General features: G+C 48.0%; 2 protein-coding genes and 1 long non-coding RNA gene across 5 annotated transcripts in view; 2 read left to right on the forward strand and 1 right to left on the reverse strand.

The window, feature by feature from the left end:
• Positions 1-4,795, forward strand: part of LOC311607406 — a 36,244-nt gene extending 31,449 nt beyond the window's left edge. Inside the window, exons 3-4 of the long non-coding RNA XR_014782584.1 lie at positions 3,735-3,843; positions 4,730-4,795. This is a non-coding gene — a long non-coding RNA (uncharacterized lncRNA). The remainder of the gene's footprint in view (positions 1-3,734; positions 3,844-4,729) is intronic.
• Positions 4,796-9,699: 4,904 nt separating this feature from the next.
• SP9 (Sp9 transcription factor) overlaps positions 9,700-26,233 on the forward strand; it is a 33,018-nt gene continuing 16,484 nt past the window's right edge. Inside the window, exons 1-2 of one of the 2 annotated variants that reach the window (XR_014782373.1) lie at positions 9,700-9,844; positions 10,893-12,386. Coding sequence is in view for 1 of the 2 variants with exons in the window: in XM_084797984.1 (XP_084654110.1) it covers positions 9,824-9,844; positions 10,893-12,332 (1,461 nt within the window). In the remaining variant the exon portion in view is untranslated. Of the gene's footprint in view, positions 9,845-10,892; positions 13,508-26,233 lie in introns of those variants that run through there. The other variant, XM_084797984.1, reaches the window with a different exon arrangement.
• Positions 21,920-26,233, reverse strand: part of CIRSR (corepressor of RBPJ and splicing regulator) — a 29,183-nt gene continuing 24,869 nt past the window's right edge. For both annotated transcript variants that reach the window (XM_084797985.1, XM_084797986.1), the window contains 3 exons: positions 25,422-25,528; positions 24,177-24,262; positions 21,920-22,903 (listed from right to left, as the gene is read on the reverse strand). In XM_084797985.1, the coding sequence (XP_084654111.1) occupies positions 22,267-22,903; positions 24,177-24,262; positions 25,422-25,528 (830 nt within the window). In that variant the 3' untranslated portion in view covers positions 21,920-22,266. The remainder of the gene's footprint in view (positions 22,904-24,176; positions 24,263-25,421; positions 25,529-26,233) is intronic.

The raw sequence follows: 26,233 nt of genomic DNA on the forward strand, positions 1-26,233 counted from the left end.
CAGGCTGTTGCTTACCTTCCTGGCCCCTCACTCTTACTCTGTTGTGGGATGGCCCATTGGCCTTGTTTTAATCTCAGTGTTTTAGCTATGAATGGCATTTCCAAACAGGGATATATATATTAAAGCTTAATTCTCAATAGGCACCACCATGGCTTTCTCTGCCTGGATTTATTTAGCCTTTATAACAATCCTTCAAAACTGAAACTCTTAGCTGCCCTTTGGAGAAGAGACAACTGACAAATGTTTCCACCTGGCCAGGATCAAAGCTTTAAGTGGTAAGCCTTAACGCATACTCATCCTGAGACTTCCAAGGGTTTGTGCCACCCAGAGGACTTTCTTCTTTCTTTCTTTCTTTCTTTCTTTCTTTCTTTCTTTCTTTCTTTCTGTCTGTCTCTGCGTCTGTCTGTCTTTCTTTTCTCCTCTTCCTAGCTGAAAACAACCACAACTCAGAAAAGGTTAACATTTGCAGTCCAAAACCACATCTATCTGCTCTGTGAGAGGCGGTGCTGGTGTGTGTCAGCGTGGTAAAAGATCTGCATCCATGATAAAGGAGCCACAGGCTTGAAAGTAGCTTGGGCCTGCAAAGGGGAGGTTCAGAAGGGAGTAACGGAAAGTCTGTCGGGATTGAACTGACATTTGTGTTTAATTTCCCCCTTGTTGCAAATGCTATTCAACTCATAAGGAAAGAAGAAAGCAAAGAGAGGTACCTTATATGAGAAGTGCCCAGTTCCAAAAATGAGAAACAGCTAGCTGCCACCCCATGCTGCGCCACCCCCTCCCAATTCAAGCCTCGATTATAATGTAATCTAGTGGTTGCACTAACCACCCTAAACTTGCAAGTGAGGAGTGGACTTCAGAATTCTACTTAAATAAAGCCAGACAACCTCCTGCAAGATGGGCATCCACTTATAACTGAAGCAGAAAAACAAATTCCCTACAACCGAGTTGCCTAAAAGAGTGCTTCTCTCCCTGACTTGAGGATCTGCCCCCGGAGTTTCATTCCGCGGCCTTCTGGAAGAGTCTCAGCTAACCCTTTCCCTGCCAGGCCCTGAAGCCCTCAGCCCAAAGCCACTCCCAGAGTCTAGAAGCAGTAAGATGCTCACAATAGCCTTGGCGGAAGGGGACGGTCCATTTCTTGAGCCAAATCCCTGGTCTTCTACCAGCCTTGGCACTTAGACCCTCTTAATTGGAAAACAATAGTTACTTAAGACGTGCGAATAACCAGAGCTCTTCGTGCCAAGGCTTAGCACACTCTCTTCGCTCCAAACTCAGGCCAAGGAACTGGGCACTCAGGCAGAACAAGAAGCCGGGAGCTCACGTAGGACAACCGCCTTTCAAGACCCCTACACCCACCTAAGGACCGGCCACCGCCGCCAAGCGACCGAGTGAGGATCACCCTCCTCACGGCGGCAAATCTGGGGGAGGGGTCCAGAAACATTGCAAAGGGAATGCTGAGCGCTGGATTCTGAAGCTCGGAAGTTTGGGATTCTCCCCCAGATCCACCTCAGGCTGTGGATTGAGGGCAGGACTCGCGGTGCCATCGCCAGTGAAGTCCCTTGCTCTCAATAAGCAGGCCCTCGACTCCTTAGAGGTGGAGAATCTCGGGTTCCCTCTGCCCGCCCCGCCCCACCCCACCCCCGCTGCTGCCCCCGGGTCGGAGAAAAGATGTGGAATTAGGAATGAGTGAAAATTCCGCGTGCTCTGTAATTACGCACACCCTGAAAATTTCAGCGTTGACTTAAGTTACTTGGCGCTGCGAGGGCTGGGGCCTTGCATATTGGTGCAACGCAGCCTCCGTTTACCTAAACAATAAATGTAGAGATTAGCAACATTCACTTGATCAGAATAACGGGTTGACAATTAAGGGGCAATGCATCCCAGATGTCTATGGAAGGCGTGCAAGGCGGCTGGCAGGCTCCTGCAAGGGGGCGCTGGGTGAGAGCAGGGGTGCTGTAGCCCCGGAGATATTCAACACGGTGCGGTAAAGGAAGCTGAGCTGGGTACCAGGACGTGGAGGAGAGGCCCAGCCTATACCGCCACAGACCACCCAGCTAGAGACTCCTAGAGGCTTCTGAGGGACCTAAGCATCACGGACCGAATTCGCAGGGCTGTTTCTGGAGCTCTGAGGCTGCCTCTGTATGTTGTACCCTGCCTCAAGGCCATCCTGCTCGGCTGACACCTGGCTGGGGACAAGGATGGGCGTCCCTGGCATGTGCTTGGTGAGTGTGTCTGTGTCAACTAGTGTATCCTTTGCTTGGGGTCCTAGGAAAGAGTAAAGGCGCAGGATGCGCGTGCCTGAAGTGTGTGCTGCCTCCCTCCACCCCTACGTCGTCATTCAATACTTCCAGGAAGAGACTAAAGGGGCTCCCTCAGGATAACGGGTGTAACACCAGCCGGTGGTGAAACAGAAGGCCAGCTTACCAGGGTCCGTCCTAAGAGTGGCTGAAATGCAGAAAGCATTGGGTTTGTCTGGGCAAGGTCACAGGGGTGCCTGAGTCCTCACAGAAAATCTCATGGCCCGCACAAGCCCCCCTTCTCAGCCTCTTGGAGTTGCAGGGCCTTGAGAAGAGATTCCAGGTAGGAGGGGACTGGGGGAATTACTCTTAGGAGAACTCAGCAGGGTGCCATCTGGAGAAATAAGGTCTGAGGAGAGATGCTGGAAAGTGTGTGTGTGTGTGTGTGTGTGTGTGTGTGTGTGTGTGTGTGTGTGTGTGTTTGCGGAGTGTGCGGGACAGGACTTGATCCATTTAGAAGGCTTTCCAAATCCTGGGCTCCCGGGGAACGTTGGCTGCAAAAGATAAGTGCACGTTGTTTCTTGGCTCTTTCCCTCTCCCTTCCGCATACCCGGAAGGCATCTGACTCCACACTTAGACAAAAGCAAAAGAGTTTGTTCTAGACACTGGTGAGCAAAGCAAGGGGAAGGTCTTTCCTGCCAAACTAAGGTATGGGGGGAGGGGGGGACATAGCCTGGCCAGGCTCTAGGGACAGGAGCTGGGAAAGAACTAGGGTGAGGAGAGGAGAGGAGAGGAGAAAGGGGGGGGGGGAGCGGTGGGGGGGGGGGGAGACTGGGAAAGAGGACTGGGAGGAGGAAGGAGGGGGAGGACCAGCCACGGTAGAGTAGCCCTGGTGTGAGATGTTCGGTAATCACTCCATCAGATTTAGAGTCTTTCCGGCCCCTGGCCTCCTCCTCCATTGTCTGGCTGAAGCTGCACCAGAAGGGGAAATCCTCTTTTGGGATGGGTGAAGTGTGTCTGTGCTCTCCTTACAGGCTCGGGGCGGGAGATGGGGGGGGGGTGGTGTCACGGAATAAACTGGGAGGAATTTTCTTGTGAGAAGCCGATGAGTGTCTGCAGCAAGTAGACAACTACAAACAGACTTTGGACCAGGAAGGGGAGGGCAGCTTTGATCGCTTCAGCTCTGTTGTAATTTTGTCTTCGCTCTGTAGATTAGCTGGAAGAGTCAGCCCTAACGAGGACTCCCCTCCCTCCTCAGCGGCATCTTCCTCACAGAGCCAGGCTTGCTGCTCCTCCCCAATCTGGCCTGAAATTTCAAGGGCTAATGGTGTGTGTTCCTGCAGTAATTAGGGGGCCAGCACTCGTTAAACAAATGTGTAAGCCATCTTCGTGGGGAAAGACTGAGGAAGGGAGGCAGCTGGGACCCCTGTGCTAGGGGAGTGGCATCTCTGTGACCTTCCTCCTCAGCATCTGGCCTTAGTCACCTTCACTCTTCCTTAGAATGAAGGAACACGGGCAAAACCATGCATCTCGCCACCCACTGGACAAGCTGAGGAACCTGTGCCTCTGCTTGAAAAGGTGTCTAAGTCACTGGTGGCTCTAAGCTGAGGTGAGCAGGGTCTGGGTCCCCCCACCCCGTGTAGCAGTGCCTTGGGTATAAAGGATATGGAGCCATCTTCCCCCACTTCTTTCTTTTACCCTTATAAATCAGCCACATAAATCATTCACATTGTTTAAGGTACATTGGTCAATCTAATGGCTTGTAATAGGTTCCTAATTGTCATTTGCAGACGCCTGCAGGCTCACACTGGAGTAGGGAACTTTCTCAATGCCAGCTCAGTCTGCCTGAAGCCCCAGACTGGTCATTACAGAACCCAGAAAGAGCACCCTGTCACTCCAGTCTTGGTACCCAGGAGAGGGAGTTTTGCTAAGGAAAGTTTGTATTCATCCCCCTGCCCCCAAAGTTAACTTGCAAATCAACATTTCAGTAACAAATAAAGCTCAGCCTGCCGATCTCTTGATTATTGTAAACCAAAACACCTTTTGTCACTATCAGAAGTCATCTGGATTTACATCCTCTGCATTTATATTTATAGGAAACACACACACACATGCACACACACACACATGCACACACACGCACATGCACACACACACACATACACAACTTGGCTAGTCACAAACCAATATGCTCTTGGCTGTACCCCCCCCCCCCCGTGCTTATTTTTAACAATAATGATATGAAATTATTTGAAGGGGATCAGATCATTAAAGGAAAAAGGGGGGCAGCTTTTTTTTTAAGGACAGCTCTGGAGGTAGGGCCCTTCCAGTTGGCTTGACTTCCTTCTCCGAGCCTTGGATGGAGGAGGAAAGAGCTGGAAGTTGGGAAGTTCTCTTAAGCTGCCCACAAGTGGTTAAACTGAGGGAACTAGCATGCTGGCCAGAAGGGGACTCTTGACCATAATCCTCTGGGCCTTGGGCTTTCTTGTTGTTAGGTTAAGATGCATATGAGAAGATCTGAAAAAGCTATCTGAGGCAACATCACCTGTGTACCATTTGGGAAGAACCTCTCTTTAAAAAGAAGAAAACTGACACTGACTCCTGTCCCCCCACTCCCTACCCCCCCCACCTCCCCCCTTAGGTCTGGGCCTCCTCCTTAGTGCTTGGTGAGGTAAGAAGGATAAGTACAGGCCGAAGCCAAACAGCACACACACACATACACCCTTTTAGTTTCCTAGTGATGCAGTAAACAGACCTATGATGCTTGTTGAATAATCTTCCAATAATTGCAGTCATTAAAATCATCACAGTCTCCAGTCACCTTCCTTCCTTTGACATACCAGTGTCTCCTTTAATTGTTAATACGCTTTTGGCTCAGATAAACAGATCCAGCTCAGACTATGAGGTCCAGTCAAACCCAGCAGCAGACAACCGGTTGTACAGCCAGGGCATGGAGTGTTCACCACAACCCAGGGGCTTTCAGTTTCTCCTGGAGACCTTCTAGTCGCTAGAATCCATTGGATCTCCTAGCACCTGTAAAGAGGAGTGCCACCTTTGAGGTGTGTGTGTGTGGGGGGGGGCAGAGATGAAAGTCTCATTGGCCTATTGATTCTTCTTGGCTTTTTTTTTTTTTTTTTTTTTTTTGGTAAGGGTTTGGGCTAAACCGAGGAAGGGTGTCATAAAACGAGTATTAAATAAAAAGCTTCACAGAAAACGTAAGAGAGTTCCTCAATTATCAATTAATTTTCTTGATCCACTTGAGCTCAAGGCTGGCACCTTTAAAGGCATAACTATATATTAACAACTGTAAAAGAGTCCCGGCTAATCAAAGGCTGTGTTTCCTTTTCACTCACATTGACATACTCCACCCGACTCAACAGGCGCTAAAGGCTCCGTTGGGCTTCCTTCCCTCTTGCTCAAGGCAGGCGACAACCCATACACAGGCAGCTTTTTTTTTTTTTTAAACTGAAGTTATTATGTTTCTCCCCAACTCCCACATGGTGCTGACCTGATAATCACTGCTCTGGTGTAGATCATGCAAATGAAAAGCATAATTAATTGCACAAATGATTCAAAACCCGGAGCCTCTGTGGCTTAGCAAATAAATAAATAAAGGCAGGTGGGAGGACAGGTCAAACAAATGCTTTTATGGGCGCTCCCCCTCTTACCCCATCCCCACCCCCACCCCCACCCCCGCCCAGCAGCCGAGTTCTAGTGGCCGGGGCTTCTACTGAAACCAGCCCCACCAATCTGAGAACCCTTTGGTACCTCCCCCCCCTACCGCCTCCCTTCCTGCACATAGCCTGAAACTCCAACTATACCTTACCCCACCTCACTGATGGAGGTCCGCTGCTAACCTGAGAGGAGACTGGGCAGTTCCCTAATGCTTACTCAGCTACAGTATGAAGGAGTTCGGAGAATAACTGTTCTTCGGGATCACCACCCTGCTTCGTGCATCAGCGAGAAAGCATTTCGTCTGTGGCATAGCCGCTGGGAACGGGGATGAGGAGTTCTTAGGATGAAACTGTTTCCCTAGCTTTGCCTCTGAAACACTACAAACTTGAGCAGTTGCTCAGATCTACGCCCTTAGGAAAGGCAAGATGAGAGAGAAACAATATTTGTTCAAAGGAAGTGAATTCTCCCCTTTAATTACCCCATTCTTCTTTATTGGGATTCATATTGAATTTTTTTTTTTTGCAAAAAAAATCATGTTGATTTAACCATAGGGTATTTGCGATGTAAATATATGCCAAGATGAAAACGTCACGGATCAATTGTAAAGGACCCGGATACATAATTTTAAAAAATCAGTTTCAGTGTATATGAGGTTCTCACCCCACTTTCTCTGCTCAGTCAGATTTGTTTATGCAGAATCGACATTTAATAGTGCTAATTGCACTCCAGTTAAATTGCCCTGATTGCAGAAAGGGAAGCAATTTTCCTGCTCTCTGTCTGGGTTTGGAAGAAATTGTTTTATATTCACCTCTTTATAAAGAAGTGGAGATAAGGCACCGGGGCCTTTGCACAAATTGCACTTAGGGGCTGACTGGCAGCATTCAGGCGCTATAATAGAGCATTATTTGGCCGTTTTGAATAATGTAAAGCGTTTGCTGAAAGCTATTCTCCTGAAAATTGCTTTAACTTTTAAAAGGGTGATGATTCACTCCAAACCAGGCCTTTGTTACATTGTCATTATTTCCCCAAATGTTTTAACAGTCAGCTCAACACTTTAGCATAACACATTGATCTTTGTTTAAAAACTAGATTTTTTTAGAAGATGAAAAAAATCTGTCAGATGGAAGGGGGGAAAACTGGACTTTTCCCCAAAGATTTCCTTTGAGCCCCATGTTAGAGTTGAACTGGCCCCGATTGTTTGTCTGTGTTCCTTTGGAAGATTTCCCTAACTTTTATTGTGACGAGGAAGCGTGTGTCTAGGAATATGCGAGTGCCCACGTCCAGAGTCTGACAGCTGGAACTGCGTGGAAAACAGCGGGAGGGGGAGGGGACGGCTGGAGGCGGAGAAGGGGAAGAGCCGGGCTCCTCGAGCCCGAGGTGTCTGTGAGAGCTGCTTAAATGGTTGGCTTGAAAATGTCACCAGTGCCAAGTGGCTTTTCGGATTGTCTTACTTATTACTTGGTCAGGTTTTCTTAAGAAGGGAGTGGGTTGCGGAGGAGAAGTCGTGGGGGACCCTCTGCTCCTCCCTGGGCTGCACAGGGCGAATCGGAAACGCCTCGCTGCTACTTAACAATTCCTCTATTAGTAAATCGACGCCGGGACCCAAGGGGAAGCCGAAGGCCAGGCACCCCTTACAGGGTAGAAGTCACCTGTTGGGAACAGCTCCCGGGTCCCCCTGCTGGACTTTCTGCCTTGGTCCTGCGGCCTGGAATTCCACCCACCCCAAACCCTCCACCCCGTGTAGACCCAGCGTCTTGCTTTACCGCCCCCTCCCCTCAGATTCTTTTTTTCAGTCCCCTAGGGCACTGCGCTCCCTCCGCAGCTGTTCTGGTCGCCCCTCTCTTTTCTCTTTCTCCGCTACCATTTTCCTCAGTGCCTTTGGCCACCTTAAAGCTGCTTTTTTCTTTCTTTCTTTCTTTCTTTCTTTCTTTTTTTTTTTTAGGGCATTCTGAGCAAAAACATTCTAGTGAAAAGCAATGAAAGCGATCCAGAGAGCCTACCCCATCCACGAAGAGAGGCGGTGCACACAGGCCCAGTCTTCCACCTTAAGGTGGGAGAGAAGAGCCTGTTGGGGACTTACTTTTGGGCCTAGTGATCTTGCGAATGAACAAAAACCGGAAGTACACCTCCATGCCCTCTTTCCTTGTCCTTTCTTGACAAATTGTCTTCTGCACCGGAGCGTTTAGCGTTGGTTGGTTGGTTGGTTGTTGTTTGTTTGTTTGTTTTTTTAGAGAGCAGGATGTAGTTTGGGGGGGGGGGGAATTGCTACATGCTTTAGTACCCTGATCTGCCTGCCGGCTCTGGTATTTCCAGTTCAAAAGCAGCCTCTGGCTACCCAGGAAAAGAGAAAGTGGAGCCCAGAAGGACAGGAAACACTCTAGCGGCGGCGCCTTGCGTTGAGTGAGGACACTTCTTTTATACCAAGGTCCAGAAAAGGAGTTGAGGATGCTTCCAGCCTGCAGAACGCGGAGGCGCCCACGTGTGGCTTGGCTTTCGGCAGACTCCTCGGTGAAGGTTCCGGAGAGAGATCCTCCGCAGGTCTGTGCCAGCAGGGTGCCTGCCGAGGGTGAGCTGACAGTTAGGACGCCCTTGACCCTGCAGACCCCTGCAGACCCCTGCAGGCCCTGACAGTCTGCAACGGAGACTGGTTGGATCTGAAGCAAGAAAAATGACTCTCTAACCATCCCCCTAAAACTCGATTTCAGCCTGAAATCCGACTTGTAAATCTCCACTGGGTTAAACAAACAGCGGTGCAAGCTGCAGCTTCAGCGGGGGTGGAGATGAGGACGGGGGGGGGGGGGACGGGGGGGGCGGACACCGCTCGCGCCAGTCTCCGTTTCCAAAGTTGTTACAATGTGAAAATAAGTGGCTTCGTGCAGCGTGTTGTATGGGCTGATGCCTCCCACCCCCACGCCAGCCCCCAGCAAAACCTGGCAGATAATCAGCACGTCCCACTGTTTAGTCATATTTGACAACTGGGTTAACCTGGTATCTAGGCTCTAGAGAAGCCGTACAAAGGGTGCCCCTCAATTACCACCAGAAGCTTCTGGCGTGAGTGGCACTTGTATTACCACCCGGGTCAGAGGCCAGAGCGACAATTAGGAAGTCACTTAGACCACTGGAGGAAATGGCGGGATGCAGGGCCAAGCTCTAGGTTCTTCCCAACAAGTCTGTGGGTGTAGACCTGCCTGGAGAGGCCCAGTTGTCCTTTGCGCCCTCTGCTCAATAGGACTCTGAGCATAAAACTGAATGAGGTGGGGATAAGAAACTGGGAACCATGACGAACAAAATCCATAGCGAGAGGGATGGCTACAAGCTGAAGTTCTTCGCAGCAAGGACCTGTACACGCAGAGTGAACGCAGACCATTTCCTCTTGTGCCCTAGGCCTGGGTGTCCTCACCTCTCCTGCTTTTTCCCACAAGTGGGGAATGAAGACTGCCAGCCCCAACCAGCAACCTCTTGAGGTGGCCCGGGTGGTAGGGGGGCTTGAGGCTGGGTCTCAACGGTACTTAAACCTGGCTTGGTACGTGAGTGTGTGTAAATTTTTAATTGCACTGTAATTTCTTCTGTCCCCAGTCCGCCGCACGCCCCCCCCCCTCCGCCCCGCTCCCACCCACGCCCGCAGACTTGACTGGCACGCGCCAGGAGCCCGGGCTCGGGCCCCTCCGCGCGTCTGATTGGCTGCGGGGCAGCTCCCGTCTGCTCCGCCTGCGCCCTCATTGGGCGAGAGGCGCAGCCAGCGGCACTTCAAAGCGGGTGCTCCTCGCACTTAGGCTGAGTTTTGCCGGCGGGAGCCCAGAGTCCGCTCGGCGCGAGCGCGGGACGCGGGACCCGCGCGGGACCAGAGTTGTGTTTCCCAGCAGCCGCCAGGCTTAACACCGCTCCGGCCTCGCCGCATAGTCCAAAGACCTGCTATGGCCACGTCTATTCTTGGGGTAAGTAAGAAAGCACAGCAAACGCCTTTGCTCTTTTTGTTTATTTATTAATTTGGATTGGAGTTATTATAAATTTTCTTTCTTTATGGCTTCTCTGGTTCCGCGGCTCACAAGAAACTGTTGCTGGACCACAGCTTCAGGTTCCTTTTAGCATCTTCCACATTTCCGGAACTGATCTTTTCAAGTTATTGAAACCTGGGGCTATTGCCTCTGCAAGAAAGAGTTTCTTAAGCAAGTTCCCTTTTAACTGGTTTTGAAGCAAAGCTAAAGGTTTCTTTTCCTCCCTTCTCGATTCTAGTTCTCTCCTTCTCGCCCCCCCCCCCCCGCAAATTTGGGGATTGTTGCTTTACACGACAGTTTTCAGAAAAGTCTTGTTTTGCCGGCCATGCAGTTACATTAACAAACATTTACATTTGTGTGGTTGCCCAGTTCGCCCTTGACTTTGAAAGCCGCCAGTGGGCCGCTTATTCTAGGATTATTTTTGTAGTTGGTGTGTGTGTGTGTGTGTGTGTGTGTGTGTGTGTGTGTGTGTGTTTAAAAATCACGTTTTTGAACTATAAAATAGCCAAATCGTAGCCACTAGTTCGAGGAGTGTTCTAAGTTTCTCCCTGCCCTGGGCAGTTGTTTCTGCCATCCCCCTGCCCTCATCCGCTATTTGTTGTCTGTGTTTACCTTCGTGCTGCACCCAGAAGGGCGACTTGGGGGCTTTCTGGGAGACAAGCGGGTTTATGGTGTCAACCCAAGTCTGATTCTGGACAAGGGTGACAGCGAACGAAGTGGAGAAACCCAAGGCATCTCTGATCTATAGTCTCACCGAAGAGCAACTTTCCAGCTCGGGGACCTCCAGGCTTGTGATCGCCCTACCCTGCGCCGGGCGCGGCGCGTCCTCGGCTAACGCGTGGGGAGGAGGCGCGAGCCGGGGTGCCAGGGCCCTTAGGGACCGGCGCGGGGGGGAAAAGAGGCTGCTCACGGGTGCACTTTGTGTCTTCCCCCCCACTCCCTCCTGCCCTCCTCCTCCTTACTCCCTCCCTCACCCCACCCACTCCAGGAAGAGCCACGCTTCGGAACGACCCCGTTGGCCATGCTGGCGGCGACCTGCAACAAGATCGGCAACACGAGCCCTCTGACGACGCTGCCCGAGTCCAGCGCCTTCGCCAAAGGCGGCTTCCATCCCTGGAAGCGCTCCTCCTCCAGCTGCAACCTCGGCTCCAGCCTCTCGGGCTTCGCTGTGGCCACGGGAGGCCGCGGCTCGGGCGGCCTGGCGGGTGGCTCGGGAGCCGCCAACAGCGCCTTCTGCCTGGCCTCCACGTCCCCTACGTCGTCCGCCTTCAGCAGCGACTACGGCGGCCTCTTCTCCAACTCGGCGGCAGCGGCGGCCGCGGCGGCCGGCGTGTCCCCGCAGGAGGCGGGCGGCCAGTCGGCCTTCATCTCCAAGGTGCACACGACGGCAGCCGACGGTCTGTATCCGCGCGTGGGTATGGCGCACCCATACGAGTCGTGGTACAAGTCAGGTTTCCACTCGACGCTGGCGGCGGGCGAAGTGACCAACGGCGCGGCGTCGTCTTGGTGGGACGTGCACAGCAGCCCCGGCTCGTGGCTGGAGGTGCAGAACCCCGCCGGGGGGCTGCAGAGCTCGCTGCACTCGGGCGCCCCCCAGGCCTCGCTGCATTCGCAGCTGGGCACCTACAACCCCGACTTCAGCTCACTCACGCATTCGGCCTTCAGCTCCACGGGCCTCGGCTCCTCGGCTGCCGCCGCCTCGCACCTGCTCTCCACCAGCCAGCACCTGCTGGCTCAGGACGGCTTCAAGCCGGTGCTGCCCTCCTACTCGGACTCCAGCGCTGCGGTAGCCGCGGCCGCCGCCAGCGCCATGATCTCCGGCGCCGCAGCCGCCGCCGCCGGGGGCAGTTCCGCGCGCTCGGCTCGCCGCTATTCTGGCCGCGCCACCTGCGACTGCCCCAACTGCCAGGAGGCCGAACGCCTGGGTCCGGCTGGGGCGAGCCTACGACGCAAGGGGCTGCACAGCTGCCACATCCCCGGCTGCGGCAAGGTGTACGGCAAGACGTCGCACCTGAAGGCACACCTGCGCTGGCACACAGGCGAGCGGCCCTTCGTGTGCAACTGGCTCTTCTGCGGCAAACGCTTCACGCGCTCGGACGAGCTGCAGCGGCACCTGCGGACTCACACGGGAGAGAAGCGCTTCGCCTGCCCGGTGTGCAACAAGCGGTTCATGCGCAGCGACCACCTGAGCAAACATATTAAGACGCACAACGGGGGCGGCGGGGGCAAAAAGGGCAGCGACAGTGACACGGACGCCAGCAACCTGGAGACGCCCCGCTCCGAGTCCCCGGACCTCATCCTGCACGACTCCGGCGTCAGTGCAGCCCGGGCGGCTGCTGCTGCTGCTGCGGCGGCGGCGGCGGCAGCGGCGGCCGCAGCGGCTTCGGCGGGAGGCAAAGAAGCTGCAACCGGTCCCAACGACTCCTAGAGGTTGGCGGAGAGGCGCGAGCAAGCGAGTAGAGACACCCAGAGCGAGCAAGAGGTTCGGTGGGCGAGTGAGTGGGCGCACGGGAGGGCAGGGGCTCCAGAGGCGCCCCGAGCCCAGGCTGGGCGCGAGGTGGAGCCGCGCGGATCCCTGGGCGGTGGTTTGCTGGCGCCGCCAGAGTTCCCTTCCACCCACTGCGCCCAGACGAGAATCGAACGCGAGGTCCAGAAACCATCCTCAGACATAAATAGGTTCAAAACTGCACGCACGCACACACACACGCGCGCGCACACACACACACGAGACCCACAACCGTAAGAACTCACATTCACGCGTGCACTCCCACTCGTAAAAACTTCTCCAGAGAAGAGCAATACACAGAATCGGCCCCCTCCGCGCGCTGCCCACTGCCCACTGCCTCCGCCATCCTTCTCTGTCCTTTTCACAAAAACAAAAAACAAAAACTAGTTACCATTCAGCAAAGGACTGTCAGAACTTTCGAGTGAAAACAAACGAGACCTATAAAAACAGACCCTTTGTGTGGATTATATTATATATAAAAATGCTCCAAGTCCTGCTTGATGTCTACTTACAGTGAGACTTTTTTTTTATAAAAAAGGACGCATCAAAAAAGGCTTAAGGTGAGATATTCAACTGGAAGTCTAGCAACAGTTTCTCTGTATTTCATAACATCTGTATAAATAGGGTTCAAAGGATTGTGTTCTTTTTTATTTTCTTGTAAATGTTCATTCAAATAGGTTTTTTGTGAATTCCTGAAATTCAGGGAGTTTCTTTTTAATTTTCTGATGCACTTTGTGAAAGTCAGTATATATGTAAAAGATATTTAAAATGTTGAGTTACCATTTCACTCAAACACGTAAGTTAAGGTCATCTAAAGAAATTAAATGCGTTTATCTGTATGAAGAAAATCTTGACATCATATTTTCATTTTGGTGTTATTAAAGGACTCTGAACAACATTCCTCCTTAAAAAAATATCCTGTTTTCCCCTCAATAATCTTTAATGTGGGATCAACTTTTCTTGTTGGGAAACAAAATCCCTTAATGTTAGCTGTAGGCAATGAAGTTTATAAGGGTTACAAAAGCCATAACACATATACAAAATTATTTATTTGTATATCAACAGCATAAATTAAATTGGGTTATAAGAACGTGTAGTTGCATTACTTTAATGGGAGTGCTTGCAAAAGGTGACATTTTAAATCTTTGGATCGCCTTTTTTAAAAAGCAAAGTCTTTGGCAATTTTAACTGGAGAGGTACCTACATCTCCCCGGAGGGCTCAGAGAAAATTGGTGGGTTTGTTTTTAAAACCTGATTTTAAAACAATCTGTGAAAGAAAAATCTTTCTTTAAAAAAAAATGTCTTTTAGTTTCTAAGGCCTTCTATGGTGGGAGGCATCTCTGGGGAATAAATCGCTAGAGTCAATACCCCGGAAAAGACATTTCATGCCTAAATGAAAATCTTGTTAAATGTTATTAATTTTGACTTAGAGCACATAGCAGCCCCCTGTGCCTTGTATTCCCTTATTAGGGATTCATGTCTTATCAAATATCTAATTAATCTCCTAGACATCATTTGTTCTGGCCAACTTTATCTCAGCTGGTCCACGGGGAAAACTCCAAATATTCTCTGTGACAAAGCTCCCTTGAAGATCTTTTTAATTGTCTAAATTAACCGCACCAAATTTGCATGTCAAACGGTAAAGGGCAACCTGAGATAAAATGTAAACGTTTTAAAAGCCCCAAACTAAGCACTTGATTTGATAACTAGGCTTTTTAATGTTATGGAAGACAACTGCTCCCTTCCTTTTCAAAGACGGCTGATCTATGCAAATAGTGAATTGGAAATGCCTAGGTCCCCTCGCCGTCAAATGGCCCTCGCAGGTTATTTGAATATCAGTGGCTGCTTCTGAAAAGGTTCAAGGATGCTCTCTGCCTTCTTTGTGATTACTCAGTGCGGCGTCTTATTCTGAAGAAAAAAAACTCAGGAATAATTAAAGGCTGGGATCAGGCCTGGGAACACATTTGGGACAGGAATCTCATTTAGACAGTCTCTTTCAAAATAAGGCACAGTTAAATTGACCAGAAGGCAATTATTGAAATGAAAATTATTTTCACTCTCTTTGTCTTCTGACCACCAACTTAACAGCCCCAGTTTAAAAGAGGGACAAGGGAGAAAATGACGAAAGGAAAATTGGTAAATGAGACAATTTCGCAACTCGAAAAAAAAATGTTAGTTTAGAAAAGAAAGTACATATTTACGGAATAAAAATATTTCTAAAAGGCTTCTCACACAATAGAAACTACAAGAGAAGTCAGCATCAGTAAGCCCCCCCCTCTTTTTATTATTGGCCTTGGAAACTTGAATGAAGATTTTGATTCTTTGGAAAGAATAAATTATTGGTATTAACAGTCAACAAAAACTACTCTGAAAGGCCAAATAGCAAAGTAGCGAGGAAACAGCAGGAAGGTTCCCAGCGGGGTGTCTGCAGCGTGAGGTTCAGTGGCTTCTTCCTCTTTTCTCTTGGACTCTGCCGCCACAGCTGCGCGGCTCTTCCTCTAATTTTCCTTTTCTTTGGTCATTTTCTCTCCTGGCTCATCCATTCCTGCTTGGGACGCCCCCTCCCCATCTCCACCCTAGGCGTTTTCGAGCTTGGGTCTGGTCTTGGGGAGAAGATGGCAGGGTTCGCTTATTCCAGGGGCTTTGGGAAGAGGCTCTGTAGGCCCATAAGGGTGTCCTGCGCGCCTGGGGGCTGCGGGCTGGGGGCGCGGAGGTGAGTGCATGCTAGGGGATCCGGAGAAACGAGGGCGCCGGGACGTCGGTCCCAGGCAGCTTTGTTTCTTGTTGATAATAAAGGCAGATCAAAGGGCTTGGCTGTGCAGGTCTCGTTCCCGGAGGGGCTCCCTCCGCAGGCCAGTGATCAAGGCCTCTGCGCGCTGCCTCTGCCCCGTGGGTCAGCCAACGTCCATCACCGTGGCTCCGGTGAACCGCGGGCGGCAGCCCAGACCCCAGTGTCCAGCCAGATACTGTGTACTCCGAAGCTGAGCCAAGAGGGACCCGGTCCCTAGCTCCCGTCGGAAACCCACCAAGGGAAACATACACCCCCTCCCCCAGCTCTAGGCGTCCCCCGGGCGCAGAGAGCCTTGACCTCAGTGGGTGGCGACCGACTGAAGACGAACAAATTGAAGAGAGGCAGGCACCGGAGGCGAGGTCCTTCAGCTGAGACACCTCAATTGGGTCCCCAGCTGAGATGCGGCTTCCCTCCCCAGGGCCACCTCCGCATTCCCATGGCTTGGGCCTAACTGGGTACAGGGTAGAGCAGATGGGGTGGCGCGGCTGGGGGGTCCAAGCTGGGAACGAAAGCAGCGGCCTGGAAGTGTATTTTATGAAGCCAGGGCTGAGATCTGGGGCCGGGAGTCTCGCCCCCGCCAGGGTGAGGGGAAATGCAATTTCGTTTCAGCGAGTTTCTAGGGATTTCTTGCTTCCAACTCCTGTGCAATAGATGAAGCCAGGCCAAGTTTGCTGGGCTTGCACCTCCCGGGCCCCAATCCACACCCTCCCCAGTATTTTTCTTTCTTGGCATAATTCACCCCCACCCCTTGGAGTAAACAGAGTCCTACCTGATGAGGAAAAGTAAGTAGGAAAAAAAAATCTGTTTCTCAAGGACGTTTGAAAACACTTGGATGAGATTAGATTGTGCACCTGAACCGCGCGTCTGGACATTCCGCCAAATCGTCACCAGTCGTATGAAATTGAATTTCTTTTTATTCACATGGAAACTTTATTTATTTTAACTCTAATCTTATTTGCATCTATTATCTGTATTCACCAAGGCTCTCTTCCACTACAAAAATGCAGATGAAGTAAATCTCACATAAATCCCGCCCATTTGTGTAATTGGTATACTAAGTGTTTATTTTAAGTGAGAATAATTTAGCTACAAATTTTCTTAAGGAATAACATTCTTAACACATTAAAAAAACTGAAAACTCTGATTTGCTTTTATGTTTGACAGTAGCTCTTGATTCCCCCAAGAGGCGGATGGCGAGTGCGGCTCTCTGGCGCCATCTAGAGCTCGTGCATGGGCGGTCCGCGCTGTCGGCCGGGCACTTGGCTGTTAGCTTTCGGGAGACCGGCTTCTGTCTCGAACTCCCACAGGCCAGGGGATCAAGCAAAGAAAAACTGTGTTTTGTCTTTTAGCTGGGGGCATGCCCCATTTTAAGGAGACATTGCCTAGCAGTAGCGCCAAGAGAAAAGGGTTGTTCTGGAACACGGTTACTGAAAAATCCAACCAAAACGGACTAACACCCTGCCTGGCCCTGGTCTTAGCTCTCTTTCATTGTCTCATTTAGCATTCTTTCCTAGGCGATTTCAAGGTCTTCCAGGACTCATAGATGAAAAGGCTGAGCGTTTTCGGTAACGGTAACGGCGTGGACCCGGGACAGAGATCCCAGGATGGGCATAGCTTGTTTCGTACACTTCACCCGGTGCCCTGGGACTCGGGGCTGCAGGACCACGAAGGTCTGCGTGAACAACGAGGAAGGGCGGGAACGCAGTTCACTCAACCAGGTCACCAAGACCCCCTCAAGTTCCCAGAATCCCTAGAATAAGAGGGAAATCCAGAGCGCCACAGCTATGGCCTGCCTGGACCCAGCGACCACCGCGGCAGCCCTCCGCAGGGCCGCCGCGCTCTGGGAGGCGACCCCTGCGGGCATCTGTGTGCTCTAGGAGGAGGCTCTGCGAGTGTTTGGGCAAGCCGAGGTGGGTAGCCAGCGCGGGGGCTCCGGAGGGCGACCTGGAGCCCCCAGAGCCCTCGCCCCAGGCTCCCCCGACGGGTGTGCACCCACTCCCAGAACCGACCCACCCCTTTTGTCCTCGTCTTTTCGAAACACAAATCTGAAATGAGATAACAGTTGGGGGCGTTGGCCAATTTTCTCTTCTCTGTGCTTTGCCCTGCCTCCCGCCGCCCCCTTCCCTCCTCTTCCTAGTCCACTACCCCTCCCCCACCCACAAGCCTTCGACGGCTTGGAGCGACCCCCCCCCCAGCAGTTATTGTATTTTAATTTAAAAAGCGACACCTTCCCAACCCCGTGCCCGCCCGAGGAGAAACGAAACGCAGTCGCCCGAAGCTGTGAGAACCTGAGAACGGAGCGGAGGCTCCGGGGTACCGGGCTCCCCAAACTCAAGCCTTGGAAACGCAACGCACTTCTGGGAACTCAAAAGCCACCTTTGTAGCGGGTCCTCGGCTGGGTTTGTATTTGCTGTTTTAATACAAACCCCGCCGCACTGCCTATTTCAAAGATGTGCTAATTACTACTTGGATAGCAGGGCGCAAAGTCCTTGTCCATTTCCCAGTACAAAGTAGGTTGCTAGAAAATTTGAAATTGCCTTTCAGCCTAAAGCTGCCTTACCTGAATGTCATAATTACAGTAATTATGTACATCCAAATTACATGCTAATTAAATTAGAATCAAATCGTTCTAAATCGAAATCAAATGAGGTAGTGAAGAATTAATCAATGACAACATAAATAGAGCGCTTCCTTCAGAGATATTTATTGTAACGATCCAAGGAGGAATTTGATCTGAAAAAGTCACCTGTTTATTTACTTTCAAATTAGTAATCAGTTATTATCCCTTCTCCATAATTTTAACCGTTCAGTGCTATTTACCCCCAACCCTTTCCAGACGATGGAGTTTATAGAAATATGTATGAGGTAAATACATACAGACTTGCCTCCCTATATATTATTGGTATAAATATATATACGGCGTTTGGAACTCAAGGTTTCCAAATGTCCGTGGGGACACATTCCTCCAGAGTCAGTTGGCCAGGGTCCGGAAAAGCTTAACATTTGAGCTGTAGGTTTTCACAGACGGTAGCATTTGTTTCTTTGGAAATTCGCTGGGGATTTTGCATTGTTTCTCGGGCATCTTGCCACTTCGGGGGTTGGTTCACTGATGAAAGAAATGCAGTGATAGGGTGTAACTCCTTCAGACGGTTTTCTTTTTGTAGATTTCTAGGAGAGTTGGTATTTTCTTCTTTTGCTCCAGGAGCTAGAGATTAGGATTGACTTCCCAAAGCGCGGTCTTCACCTGTGGAGCCCCAGCAAGCAGAAAAATTCTCTTGCCTTCCAAGCAATTGTGCCCTGAGACCCGCGCCGAGCAGGGGACCTACGAGGGAGGCTGAGCAAGCTTCAGCACGGACAGGGCGGCAAGGGCCAAGCCGTCGCGAGCGCTGAGCTGCTGCCCGGGCCCGCAGCTTTGCGGAGGGGCCTGACAGTGTCTCCTGGCTGGGTTTGGGCCGCCGCGGATCAGCGCCAGTGGACCCACGCAAAGAGTTAATCTGACCCTTTCTCGTAACGCCCCATGGACAGGAAGTCGAGGGGATGTGCGCCTCCAAATTCCCAACTTCTCTGCGTGTTGTGTCCCTGGTGTCCAGGTGAAAATTCCGAAAAGGCCCCAGAGAACGCAGGGTGCTGTGGCGCCTACGGGGTGGACTGGCGACACCTATTCAGGACTCAGCCTATGAAGCTCCCCTGGCCAGCCGTCTGCTTCCTTTGGTGTGACGCCCTTTCGGGTGCGGGTCTGGTGGGTTCCGATGGCCTCGGCACCCTGGAAGCCTCTGCCAAGGAAATGCCAGAGATTTCCCACGTCTTCAGTCCCTCGCAGACGACTCGAGGGCAGTTCCGCCCGAATACGTATTGCAATGGGAACATCGCGTCTCAATGGGTACCTCTCCACACTGTGGGGCCCTGGGGTGCTCAGGGTGAGGTGAAATGAAGACAGAGTGGAAGGTGGTAAGAATTATCTGCCTCCTTTTCTGTCATAGGAACTGGGTAGAAACTGCAAGCCAGGAAAGCGCTCAGGTCTCAGGATGTTTTCTCACTTTTACCAGCAATTTCAGATCTGACCCTGCGGCAAAGGCCGCCTTTGCAGGCCTGCTAACACTTGTCAAGAAATGGTAACTGTAGTAAAATTTATCTTTTCAGAAAACCTAAGTAAGATTAAAAGTGTTCGGGTTTTTTTGTTTGTTTGTTTTTGCTTTTGTTTCTTCAGCTTGCTCCTTGGTCTTAGGCACAGGGTGTGGAGGACGCAGCCTTCCTGAGAGGCCTCTACCAGCGTCTTGGCTATTAGGTCAAAGCATGAAATAGTCCGTGCGGATCTAAATTCTGTGGTCGAAACTGAAATAACGCCGGCTGCGATAGGGTCCACTATCCGCTAGTGGAAGAATCTGGAAGAAAGGTCTCTCCACAACCTTTCAGATAAAAAACTTTCTTCATATTGCAACTGTTTGATTCTAGGCAGATGGGCGTCACACCGCACGGTGACCATTCCTGCTGCTTTGCCGCAGCAACTTCTACCCACTTGGGCATTTATTAAGAGAAGTTATGACTAATTTACAATGTAGACATCCAGATAAACAAATCCCAACCTAACAACCAGCTTTTTCCTGGTCGTTTGTAAATCGACAGTGCCTCCTACAGGAATTAATACGTCAGTGTTGCGTTAAATGAGGCTTAAGGAAAGAGTTGGAGAGGGGTGTCCCCAAAATGTGTCCTATGCCTCTCCATACAGGTCCATATTGGAGGAAAAAAAAATGAAAAATGTCGACATGTACCCAGATTTATTTAAAAGGATAAGAAAAATGACAATTTCATGTGTGGATTTGTGGAGTTTAGTCTGGAACTATTGAACTTGGAGGATTCCCCGTTGGCTACTTACTAGAACCCTAACTATCTTAAAGACCACTTTCAGTGCCATCCCTAAGCATCACCAGCACATGCAGACACAGTGAGCTTCGTGAAGGCTGTTGTTACGGTGGTTTTGTGTGAAAATGCCTCCCCTTGCGCCTCTAAGTTAGAATGCTGGCCCTTTTCAGTTGTCTAACATCCGTGAGTGGCCAAGGCCAAAAACTAAATTGCAGATACACATGATCTATAACCACTGGGGAAAAAAAAATCTCTCAGAATTGGGTAATATTAGAGCTTTAAAAGCTATTCCTTTATGATTTAATATTCTCAACAGGAAGGATTAAATGAGAGATTAAAAAAAAAAAACCCTTAGGGGCTACCTTACAAAGTTAAGGGTGAGGTATCACATTTTGGTGAATGTCAAAGTGTAAGAAATTATTTCTTTAATTCATTTTTAATTATAGGATGCATTTCAACGTTTTTCTTCATGAACACTATGTTGGTTTGGAACCCCCTTTTAAGGCAGTAAGTATTGCATAGGTTTTGACATTACAAAAATTATAAAGTCTAAAAAGGCGTACGGTGGAAAATAATCACAGCGACACTGATGAACTCGGTATAAATCAGCCCTTATCAATTTCAAATGCATGCTTTTTCAAGTGAAGGAGTAGGATCTTTGAGGTGTGCTGTGAGCCATTAAAGGGTGTGGTGAAGGAGTTCACTTCCTCTCTAGTTTCCTTCACATGCATAATCAAAGGGCTATTTACGTCTTCGGTGCAGCTACATCACAGGACATCTGTGTATGCATAGGCAAGTATTAGACATGGAGTAGTTTCAACTCCTTTCACATTTAATTTTTTACGAAACTTGGAAATTGTGATTGACATCAAAATCAGTTATTTCTGTACTAAGTAAGAGATGCTTTAAAAATTAATGAAACCCAGATTTTAAAAAATACTACATTCACAACAAGAAAAAATTTCTGTACGGCATATTATCTGCAATTTGTATTGAAAATTTTACATAGTTTCCTTTTACCAATCCTTTGGAACATATGGCAAAATGTATAGCTAAATTAAATAGAACACTTTATTGGTTTTGTCTACAAAGTGAACTTCAGGCTAGGAAGGGCTGCATAGTGATAGTGAGAGCCTGTCTCAAAGAGGAACCCTCCTCCCCCATACACCTTTTAATAAAATAAATCCACAGTTTACATAGTTTCTTGTATTTTGTAGTATGTTTCACCTTTTGAAGAAAAACCTTGTAATGATGTCAACAGAAAGGCTATTGTGGGAGGCAGGGTAACAACCCATGCCCTGCATGTCCTTAACCCACTGAACCTATGAGCATGTTACATTAGGTGAAAAGGGAGGGTTGTGGGTGTAGATAAAATGGATGTTGACAATCATTTGATCTTAAGTGTAGCGCTTACTCTGGAGGCCTCAGGTGGACCTACCCACGGGGGACCTTACCAAGCAGAAGCAGGATGCAGAGTAAGCATCAGAGTGCCTGGATGTGGAAATGATGGGGCTCCTCTCTCAGCCCTCAACTATAGAAAAGAGGGGCCCAGACACCAGCACCGACATTGCAGAAGGAAGACAGCCCCACTGCGGTCTTCATTTCACCCTGGTGAAAGCCAGGGCAGAACTCCGGTTTTCAGAACTGTTAAGTTTAAAGTAATTTTGTATGCTAATAAGACAAATAACAGGACGTTCAATTATAAATATCTCTATACTCTATAGAAAAACTACTGGAAAAATATAGGAAATGCTGATTGACATACAGTGTTTTATTCACCCTAGTGAATTTCAACAATGATTTCATTTTGCGTCCAGCAAATCCAAATCTTAAAATAACAAATTTGAATTGATAGTCATTCAAGTTCTGTCACTGTTTTAATGGTGTTTCAAAACAACAAAATCACAGAATTACTTACATATTTTAAATCTGATACAAGGCATAAGAAACAACTACCAACAGAAAAAAAGGTTTCTATATCTCCAAATACATTTGCTAGAAATATCTGCAAATTTCAACCTTGTGGCACTCAGGCGCTTTTACACTGGAAGTGAGTTTACAGAGATGGAAAATTAAGAGACTTGTGAAAACTGTAATGAGATGACAACGTGCCAGTCAGGCCTTGCTGAAGCTATTCGGTAAGAAAGGGAGTCCGTCCTTCCTTCCCAGGCAGGCATCCAGTGCTCAGCTTCATCTCCTGGGTGCTCACCGCCCACTCTTTCTTCTACAGTCGCCATCACCATGGCTTCTGGCGTCCTTCCTTCTGTCCTGCTCTTCACCTGGCCGGTTCCTCATCTCCCTTTGCTTATGACTGCCAGGACTTCTGCTGCGGCTTCTCCTGTTCTCAGCCCTGCTGTGGCTCCGGATTCCCTCGTCTCTGTCAGACCATCTCTTCTCTGGACTATGACGATGGCTTCTGGGCCTTCGGTCAGAACCAGAGTGGACCCATTTGCTATTTTCCCCAGGCTCTTGTTTTAGAAGCCTTTCTTTCTCCTTGGCTTTTCTCCTGTCACTGTGATTGCTAGAAAGTTCTTCATGAAGTACGCTCTTAGACTTGTCCTCTTTATAATAATTGGATTTATTTCCTGAACATTTGGTTTTCTTCTTTTTCTTCCTCTTCTCTCTTTTCTTTTCTTTGTTGTCACTCTCGCTATCTGAATTATCTGAAGAGGAGGAGGAAGAAGAAGAGGAGGAGGAAGAAGAGGAAGAAGAGGAGGAAGAGGAGGAAGAGGAAGGGGATTTGTTTTTATGTTTTTTGTGTTTACTTCTGTTCTTCTGTAACTTTTTCTTTCTCTTATCACTTTTCTTTTTCTTTTTTTTCTTTTCAAGTCTATCCAATTTCCTATAGTTGGAAAAAAAATAGTTCTTCCATCAACAAAATAGAAACTGTCAACAGACTACAGCTTTTTAAGATGTTGCTAAAAATGGTGTCCACATCTAAACACATTCTTTACTTGATAATAAACCATTTTCTTCCTTCTAAATTATTCAGGTATGTAAGCATTGAGTATAAATTTAAATAAGGCCAAACTCCTGACTACACTTCAATGGGAATGACTCTTTTTGATAAAACATTCCTATTGAGTCACAGCATGAAATTATTTAGCATCCTAAATAAAATGGTTCTCTTGATTTAAAGAAAACTTGGGAAATATGTGTAGCATTAAATGGACCTATGTTAGATGAAAAGTTAATCTTTTATATATGTTTTATTTGTGGACATATAAACATTAACTATTTCCAGGTGGTGGTGGTGCACACCTTTAATCCCAGCACTTGGGAGCCAGAGGCAGGTGGATCTCTGAGTTTGAGGCCAGCCTGGTCTACAAAGCAAGTTCCAGGACAGCCAGGGCTACACAGAGAAACCCTGTCTTGAAAAACCAAACCAAACCAAACCAAACCAAACCAAACCAAACCAATGTTAATTACCAAAACTGATTATCTGTAATTTTTGAATTAGGATATACGTTGGCATTTTAATATGTAAAACAATTACCTACTAGTTCCCAGCAACTTTTAGCCTTAGAAATAGGGCAGTTCCGTTGCTGAATTTTCACTTGGGGAAGCATAAGTTGTTGAGATGGAGTTAAGTAACTGTGACACCAGCCTTTCTGCACTGGGTTCTGCCCACCATTCTCCGGTTACTGAAACATGGTGAGCGCCCTCTATTGGACTCAGTAGATAATGCTTGAATTCTTTACCCTAGAGGGAGTGTGTTTGACAAACTTAAGCATTATTGTAAATTTAAACATTCTTTCAACATTCCTTGTAAAATTTCACAAAACGTAAAAAAGAAAAAAAGGAAAAAAAAAACCAGTAAAAATATTTTCTAAGAACAAGCGGTATGAAACGTATATACAAATTTATTAAAAAGAGTTAAACCTACAAGTAGGTCTACTTCCAAATTGAACACTCTGGAAGGTCCAACAGCTTGGTAAAATGATCTGAGGACACAAACACTGATTTTCTTGTTACTGACAAGCCAAAGTTGGATTACTATAGCTGGAGAATAAATCAATCCATGCAATGCCCAACTTAAGCACCATCAGGCTCTCTCTGGATGAGAGCCCAGGTGAAACAGAGACAAATCTATCCCATACAGACTCCTCGGTTACCTGAGCAGCTTCTGCTTCTGTTTGGTTGTCAGCGACTTTAAGAACTCAACTTCAGGGTCTTCCTCACCGTCACTTGCGACATAGTCCTTAGTCAATAAAGACATCCAATTGCTAGATTTTAGACAAGCTAGTTAATTAGATGGGGGAAAAAGCTACTTACAGCTGAGAGTTCTGTGTGAGGGACATTCCCAGAGATGGTGTGCACTTGGACTAGGCGGGGCGAGGGGTTAGAATATTTCAGCAGTTGCGTTCTACCTGCTAAGGTGAACCGTGATGTTACTACAGCTGCTTTAAAATTCTTGGAAACTGTCAGGAAGTGGGCGACAAATACAGACGGAAGCTCTACATGTGGCTTATGCTCTCTCTTTAACACGTTAAACATGTACTGGCTAAACACAGCTTCTTTAGTTTAATGAAATATAAAAAATAAGAGCAACTTGAAGGGCTGGGGCCATGGCTCCTTAACAAAGCACTTGCTTAACACTCACATGGCAAGTGTGTGCTCAGCAGTACAGATGTGAAAATATAAAGCCTACGAAACTTAGATCAAAGGAATTATTTATTATCAAATATGCAATAATACAGTCTTTAAAACTCAAACCAGGGCCAGTGAGGTGGGTCAGTGTGTAAGGGCAGTTGCCACCAAGTCTGATGACCTGAGGTTTAATTCCTGGGTTCCACATGGGGGAAAACTGACTCCTCCAAGCTTTCCTTTTGATTTGCACTGGTACATGTGCACACCACACACACACACACACACACACACACACACACACACACACACACACACCTGCAGGATGCTCATACACACAAAAACATGCACAAAATGCAGTAAGTTTAAAAACTCTTAACTTTCCAAATTTGTGAACAGTTTAATAAATAAGTTAAAAACATCTTCTATAATGCTAAGGGAGCTGTCTGTGGACTTCTACTGGTTCAATGTAATGCCATCTCAAGGGTGTGTTAGCAGGAAGGAACAAACAATCCTATCACCAATTCAGTTAGTTATTTATCCACATAAACCCAAAGGAGCCATTTCATTTATTAAAATATAGGTTTATAAACAGTTTCTCATTTAGGTTAAAGTAATAAAGAAGCAAAACCAAAATACATTTAAAGCATTTTCTTTGCTCTATCTTACTTTCCTATGGATATATGCATATTGGAAAACATTAAGTAGCAATTCACAAGCAATCACATTTAGGTTTCCAGACATTTTCAGCTTACTGATAAAAAGATCATTACCTGTGATGGATCATTTGCGGTCAAGTTTCTCCCCAGCACATTTCGTTTCAGTGCAAACCCACTGTTTCTCATCTCCGCTATTAGCTCCGAGGGGTGCATCGACGGCCCTGCTCACAAAAATCACAGTTTGAATCTATCATTTATCTCCCTCTACCTTTTCTGGACTCCACAGTGGGAATGCAGTTGAAGCTTTGTTAAGTAAAATCACAGCTAAATCAACTCAATAATCTTCTGCTGAGCAAATAATCAGATATGATTTTCTAAAACAGCAGTCTGGAGATTCAGAATAGAAAATAATTGCATTTTTCCTTACGTGCAAGGGGATGCTCGGCTTATGTAACTTTGTCATATTGAAATGTCTACTTGGAAGTTTTTAGTATAAAATAAAAACAAAATGAAAAGCTACAATTAAACTTTTAATGGTTATTCTCAAAATTTATAAGTCTTTTTAAAAAAATCAAATATATTAATACTGAATATACAACCATGTGTTTGATATTACCAACACTACACGCACGCACTTACTCACTCAGGCACATCAGCTATTAATTGCATTTATATATATACCTGGCATTTGAAACTTTTAGTTATTGGGGTTGGTGACAGTTTTAGGATAGCTATAGTATGTGTATCTTTCTATTTTCCACAAACTGCTGTTTTTACTTTTACAACAATATCAAATTGAACGGCTTCTTGTCTCATAATATGTACTAACAAAAATTTTTAAAAATTTAAGGTCTGCTCCCTTCTCTCAGAGTAGAAGAGACTCAGCTACATGTTTTCACCATATGCAGGTCATACACAAGACGACA

This window comes from Acomys minous, assembly GCF_964271855.1.
Source record: "Acomys minous genome assembly, chromosome: 10".
Classification (NCBI taxonomy): Eukaryota; Metazoa; Chordata; class Mammalia; order Rodentia; family Muridae; genus Acomys; species Acomys minous.